General features: G+C 41.3%; 1 protein-coding gene across 1 annotated transcript; it reads left to right on the top strand.

Annotated features, from left to right (window-relative positions):
* The first annotated feature begins 628 nt into the window (after positions 1–628).
* LOC307222614 (phospholipase A2 inhibitor and Ly6/PLAUR domain-containing protein-like) lies at positions 629–6,448 on the top strand. Its single transcript, XM_079988004.1, has 5 exons — positions 629–699; positions 1,693–1,815; positions 3,088–3,237; positions 4,378–4,524; positions 5,447–6,448. Exons 1-5 carry the CDS (start codon positions 651–653, stop codon positions 5,599–5,601), a joined length of 624 nt encoding a protein of 207 aa, XP_079844130.1. The 5' UTR covers positions 629–650; the 3' UTR covers positions 5,602–6,448.
* Positions 6,449–7,187: the final 739 nt, after the last annotated feature.

Below are 7,187 nucleotides of genomic sequence, written 5' to 3'. Positions count from 1 at the left end.
AGTTCTGAGGGCCTTCTGGCGATTCTGTCACTGTGAGAAGGCAACCAATCAGAGGGCATCTTGGTAGTGATGCCCACACTGTGGATCAACCTCCCATCAGGTGTCAAGGAGATAAGCAACTATGAAACCTTTAATGATTATCTGAAGACAGCCCTGTATAAGGAGGTTTTTAATGTTTGATGTTTTATTATATTTCTGTATAGGCTTGAAGCCACCCAGAGTGGCTGGGGTGACCCAGTCAGGTGGGTGGGGAAGAAATAATAAAATCATCATCATTATTAAGAGGAATCCTTAGATGGAGGCTATTTTGAGGGGCTTTTCTGTAGGTGACCTCTGGGCTTTTACCCTCACCTATTTTGCTCTAAATTGCTTTCTTGAGTGTCTTCACCATTTACATTTAAATTGTATATTATTTATATCAAAAAAGAAATCTGAGAAGTGTCTATCAACAACTAATGAGATCATAGACGCTGAGCTTTGAATTTCAGTATGTTCCTCTTTATCTTTGTGGTGAACAAACAACACCCATTCCCGGACCTCACTGAACCATTTCTTCCCAAGTGTTGCCTGCAGCATGAGTCCATGGCCTATATATTCCTCCAGGTAAGCCTCTACCTGCATCCATCTCTGTTCTGAGTCTTTCTAGAAGGATGAAGGCACTCCTGAGCGCATGCCTCCTCTTGGCCCCACTTTCTGCAGGTAAGATGGGGAACATTTAATTATCTTGGAACAGATCACATTAACCCACTTAACCCACTTAACCAGTAACCCACTGGTGAGGATTCAGAGGATTCTGGATTCCCTATTACTACTCATTGGTTGTGGAAATCTGAGAAGCTGAATTTAAAAGAGCCCGTGTGCTGTTGTGATTAGAGTGTTAGACAAGGATCCAGGAAGCCAGCGTTTGAATCCCCACTCAGCCATGAAGCTCACTGGGGGATCCTAGACCAGTCACTATACCTTGGCTTAACCTACTTTACAGGAATCTTCTGAGGATAAAATGGGGAGGGGAGAATTATGCACACAGCCTTGAGCTTCTGGGAGGAAGTGACTGCAGATAAATAAATAAATTGGAAAAAATAGAAATTAAGACATTGATTGATTGGTTCATCCCTAGTCCAGGATCCTGTCCTCACACTGGCCAACCCAATGACTATGGGAAGCTCACAATCAGGACCTCAGCACAGCAGCACTCTGCCTTACCGTGGGTTCCAGCAACTGATAGAGGAAATATGTTACTTTTGCTATTGGTGGTAGTACATAGCCATCATGATTTGTAGCCACTGAGAGTCTTAGTTTAATTGTACCCAGATCTAAGCTTGTAACCAAACAGTGGGAATAAAATGTATTTAAGTGAGAGTCTGGATGGGAGGAAAAGTGGGTCATGGAAAGGGAGGGTTCACCTCCCCACCTCTTGGAAATAATTCAGCCAGTGTTCTGAATGATGACTTCGAGAGTTTTAATTAATGAGTGTTTATTCATTTCATTTCATTTCATTTCATTTCATTTCATTTCATTTCATTTCATTTCATTCTATTAAAATGCTTTTAAAATTGAACCCCTTTTAAGTTAAAAGTTTTAATTTACTATCACCGCCTCCTCTTAATCTCATTAAGCAAACCGCAAAACCAACTAATAATAATGTTAATTATCATAATAATCCATGAAGTAAACTTTTGCTTCTGTCTTCAGTATTACCTCTGGACTGCAGATATGCTTATAACGGTACTGGAATGACATACAATGGCTATCTTAAAACAACTTGTGACTGGAAGAAACAATCCTGTGTTGCCGGTGTTCTGCGTACAAATATAAGTAAGATTTTCCTGCCTTTTTGTCTTTTGCTGTTGGATTAAATCCAGGTTAAGATTGTTGAACTTTAAGGGTTCTACTAGCATATAGAAGTCTATGCTAGGGCAACTCACCCATGAAAAAAGAGAGTTGAGGAAGCTGTAGCACTTCAGCTATAGATGAATTAGAACTCCCATCAGCTTCAGCTAGCCTGGCCACCAGTCAGGGATGATGGGAGATGTAGTCCAACAACACCTGGAGGATCACAGCTTCCCAATCCTGAAGTAAGCAATGGTTTGTAAATGAAAATGGGGAACCTAACATCACCTGATCACAATCAGTGGCTGGATCTGGGTGCTGATCTCCAAGATTGGACAATTTGATTTGCATTAATGAGAAATCCCTGCTTAACCTTCTAAAAGTTTTGACTGTTTACAATGGTTTTTAAGATACATTATAAATTTCCCCCATTCCTTATTAAAATTCCAGTCTTCCTGTTTTCTGATTCTTCCAGTCATTTTTGTCAATTCAGCATAATCCCTCAACTTAATCTGCCATTCTCCTCTAGTAGGGAGTTCATCTTCTTTCCATCTCTGGGCCAATAACATTCGTGCAGCCGTGGTCGCATACATAATTAGTCATTTCTGTTCCCTTGGGATTTCGGCACCTAGGATTCCTAAAAGAAAAGCTTGGGGGGGGGAGTTTAAATAAACAAGTTATTTTAAACATTTTGTAACTCATAATAAATCATTTCCCGAATCTCCAATACTATCTTACATGTCCACCACATTTCTAACATACAATTGACCCAGTTTTGTACATTTTTGCTAATTTACTGCTATTTACATCATTTTCAAATAATTTTCTTTCAGCATGTAACATGCTGTAAATTTTAAATCCCAATCCTATAACTTCTCCCACGCTGTAAGTTGTATGTTATCCCCAAAATATCTGGCCCATACTAGCCATTAAGTATACATTGATATCAGTTTCTTTACTTTTAATACAGTTTTTATTGTCTGCTTTATGCATTAAAGCTGGAAAACATTTTGACATTTTTCTTTCTATGATATAGTGGTGTATACATATTTTAATTAATAAAAAAAGGAACAGCCCATCACTTTAGACTGACAAATTTAATAACACTTTGTATATTGTTAGTTTGAAAAGGTCCTCATTCAGACAATACAAAAAAAAATGGAACCATTGCAACGAATGTGCCTGAGTAGCAATAGACCTGCATATTTCCCGCCCCCACCCCCAAACTGGGTATTTCTTTCAAATTCTTTTTCATAGTGAAACCCCAAGTGCAACTTTCGAATAAATGCTCGCCATCCAGCTCTTGTCTCTCGGGCCATTACAGCTTCACTGCAGCGGATGATAAATTCTTTGAGATGAAGAAGTACTGCTGCAAGACGGAACTGTGTAACGATGCAACTCTCAGCTGTAAGTTTCTGCATCATTTTAGAATCCTTAACATGTTAAGGCTGTGCACTGGATTTGGCCAAGGCCTGGCCTGGATCCTTAGTCAATCAGCAGTATTCAGAGGACCTGTGCCTCATTCATAGAATCATAGAATCATAGAATCATAGAGTTGGAAGAGACCACAAAGGCCATCGAGTCCAACCCCCTGCCAAGCAGGAAACACCATCAGAGCACTCCTGACATATGGTTGTCAAGCCTCTGCTTAAAGACCTCCAAAGAAGGAGACTCCACCACACTCCTTGGCAGCAAATTCCACTGTCGAACAGCTCTTACTGTCAGGAAGTTCTTCCTAATGTTTAGGTGGAATCTTCTTTCTTGTAGTTTGGAACCATTGCTCCGTGTCCGCTTCTCTGGAGCAGCAGAAAACAACCTTTCTCCCTCCTCTATGTGACATCCTTATATATTTGAACATGGCTATCATATTACCCCTTAACCTCCTCTTCTCCAGGCTAAACATGCCCAGCTCCCTTAGCCGTTCCTCATAAGGGATCGTTTCCAGGCCTTTGACCATTTTGGTTGCCCTCCTCTGGACACGTTCAAATGGGGTGAGCAGCTCAAGACTATTAGGGACTCTCAAGGTGGAGAGTCAGGCAGGATGGGGAGGCAGGCATGAGCAGAAACTGTGAAAAAGAGGGACCTACTGGGCAATTACAGCTCTGCCTGAGAAGGGATGGGTTGCCTAACACTAACTTTATACCCGGTAGTCTTAGGGCGGTAAACTGAAACTCACAGGTTATTGCTGAAGAGCAGAAGAGAGACATAATCTCTGTACAAAAATAGGGATCTAAGATCCTATAATTTCAAAGAGGGTACACCATAACCAATGGCATGAAAACCTTCAGAGAGATCAAGAAGGAAAAGAAAGTTCACACTCCTCCCACCCGAATTTTGGGAAAGATAATTCATCTCAGAGACCAATGGTGACTTTGTCCAATGCTCAGTCCTGAACCCAGATTGTGTCCAGATTATATTTCATCCATGAGTATGTGCAGCTACCCCACCAAAACTATAAGGGCCTAGGGTGGGTTACAATAATATAACACAGAGATACAAAAACAGACAAAACCATGAACAGTCACACTATACATTTGATTTTGGCAGTTCCTGACCGCAACATGCTGACGGAAAATGGTTTGCAGTGCCCAGCCTGCTTCTCCAAAGGAAAGGAAGAGTGTAAAAGTGAGAAGACCATCAACTGCCTTGAGAATGAGACCCAGTGTGTTGTTTTTAAAGGATCTCTTTCTAGAGGTAACATTGCTACTCAGATTGGGAAAGGGCCTAGTCATCAGATGGTTCATGCAGACTCCCTCCTGTTCTCCTATTCTCCCTCCCACCCTTTCCCTTTCCCTTGCATGTTGCTGGAAAAATGAGAGGGACCACATCTTTCACTGGCCCCACTGTGCACCATTCCTTAGTGTTTTGCCTGCCTACACTGTATCCTTTAACTCTCATAATGCCACTAGCTTGTCCAGAAGAAGGATTGAGAGTGAGATGTGTATATAAAATACCCTTCTGAACAAAAGTAAAAAGTGCATTCATGGCTTCACCCCAGTTGCATCTGGATCTCTCCACCACTGGAATGTAGTCCAGGACAAAATTTGTTCCTCTTCCTGAAAAAACATATTATGTAAAAGGATTGTAATTTTGTTGTTTAGTCGTTTAGTCATGTCCAACTCTTTGTGACCCCATGGACCAGAGCACGCCAGACACTCCTGTCTTCCACTGCCTCCCACAGTTTGGTCAGACTCATGTTAGTAGCTTCAAGAACCAACCATCTAGTCCTCTGGCACCCCCTTCTCCTTGTGCCCTCCATCTTTCCCAACATCAGGGTCTTTTCCAGGGAGTCTTCTCTTCTCATGAGGTGGCCAAAGTACTGGAGCCTCAGCTTCAGGATCTGTCCTTCCAGTGAGCACTCAGGGCTAATTCAATTTCCTTAAATTTTGTGACAATGAGCGGTATCTGGCTAACTCAGACCATTACTGCAAGGATTTATAGTGCATTAGAATTCATCTATATTCATGTTCCAGTGAAATTATGATATTTTTCAGATTCCTTAAATATGCACATTTTAATACTAACTTAGTAAAATTCCCTTTTTAGCATCACAGGCATCCTCTCCTATTCCCTGGGTAAAGGACTAATGTCAACATTTGTTTTCTTTTTTCCCTAGCTCTCTTTGAGGAGCACAGTTTCACTTTCCAAGGTTGTGGAACAACAGATTTTTGTGCACTCCGGAAAAATGGAAGAGGTGTAACTGGAATGGGGAGCTTTCTCCTTTTAGTTATCCAAGAAAGCTGTTATAATGCTTCACGAATCTCGCACTAGGTTGAATATGAAGGGTAAATGGGACAGTGTAGACCCCTCCTTGTGTATTCCAAAATTCATGGCAATGAGAGGGAATTAGAGGCCTAGTGGTGAAATCCAGGACTCAGGATCTCTGGTTCTTACTTTTTTGCTTTTGGTGGCAGTAAAGTGAAGCAAGGGGCAGAGAAAAAGGATTCAGAATTGTCAGTTTGCATTTCTTGGTGCAGAAAATATTGATCTGGTGTATAATAATAATAATATAATATTTTTATACTCCGCCCATCTGGCTGGACTTCCCCAGCCACTCTGGGCAGCTCCCAACTGAATATTAAAACACAGTACAGCATTAAACATTAAAAACTTCCCTAAACAGGGAGGCCTTCAGATGTCTTTGAAAAGTAAGATAGTTGCTTATTGCTTTGACATATGATGGGAGGGCGTTCCACAGGGCAGGCACCACTACCGAGAAGGCCCTCTGCCTGCAGACATCTTCCCTATTCTGATTAATTCAAGGGGGCTCTGGAAACTTCTCTGTATGAAAGAAACAAGCAGAAGGGTCATGATGTTTTGGTTACTCCTTCAGAGAAGCTTAGTACTGCTGGCTTGAACTGGTTCTGTTATCTCTTTTTTAAGGTCATATTAAGAGGCCAGAAGGAGCCCGGGTTTCATTTCTCTTTCTATATCTCTTCCTTCTGGTGTGGAGTTCCGTATATAGTGTTAAGGTTTAGACTTATTGTAAGTTATTGTAAGTTTATGTGAAGTCTGCTGCAACTGGATTTCTTGTGGACAGTGCCAATCCTGAATGCATTGTATATGTGACCATTGTGTTCATTTGCCTTCAGTAGCAGTAAAACTCTGCTGGATGAAATATTAATTGCCTCCGGTCTATTTTGGGGGGAATCCTAAAACGTGTTTAAGTTTTTACTCTGCTAACTATACATTGGGATCTTCTCTGGATTGATATTGAGTAGAATTTCCATGACAGTTGTGTGGGAATTGTGTATTATAACTACAAAGAACCCTGCAATGTTTCAGTAAAAAATACTTGTTTTCATTATGTTCATTACAATACGAAATAAATGGTTATGGGAAATAAAATGCCAGATCTCAGATATGTTTCTTTCAGAGACAAATGCAAGTATTATTTATTGGTTTAGCCAAAGAGATTACAAAAGATAAAATACATAAAAGAGGTTAAAAACAAAACAAAATACATTGCACAGAGTTCATACACAGAGTCTCATATGACAGAGTTCATACACTGGAGTTGTAGAGCTGTAAAAGCTTTTCCCCATTTGGTATTTGTAATGCTGGTTACATACTGAGGGTGAGGGGGGTGAATGAGTAGTCTGGCATTCTAAAGTGCAGGACTGTCCCAACCATGAGGCTAGGTGTGACAACCATCTTAGGCGGCTGGATCCATAAGAGCAGGAGATCTGGCCTCCAGAGAATTCCTTGTCCACTGCTGCTGCCTCAGTGGCAGAAACAGTTGCACTGCACTCCTGAGAGACCAGATTGGCCCCTTCCCCCAAAATCAGGTCACCTCTTCAGTGGCCTCTTGGGCAATAGACAACAGGGCTAGACTGTGCTCTGCATACCCCTTGAGA

The sequence above is a fragment of the Podarcis cretensis genome, assembly GCF_951804945.1.
Source record: "Podarcis cretensis genome assembly, chromosome: 8".
NCBI classification, from domain to species: Eukaryota; Metazoa; Chordata; class Lepidosauria; order Squamata; family Lacertidae; genus Podarcis; species Podarcis cretensis.
The sequence above is the reverse complement of the archived record's forward strand: the minus strand, read 5'-3'. Positions and strand labels throughout refer to the sequence as shown.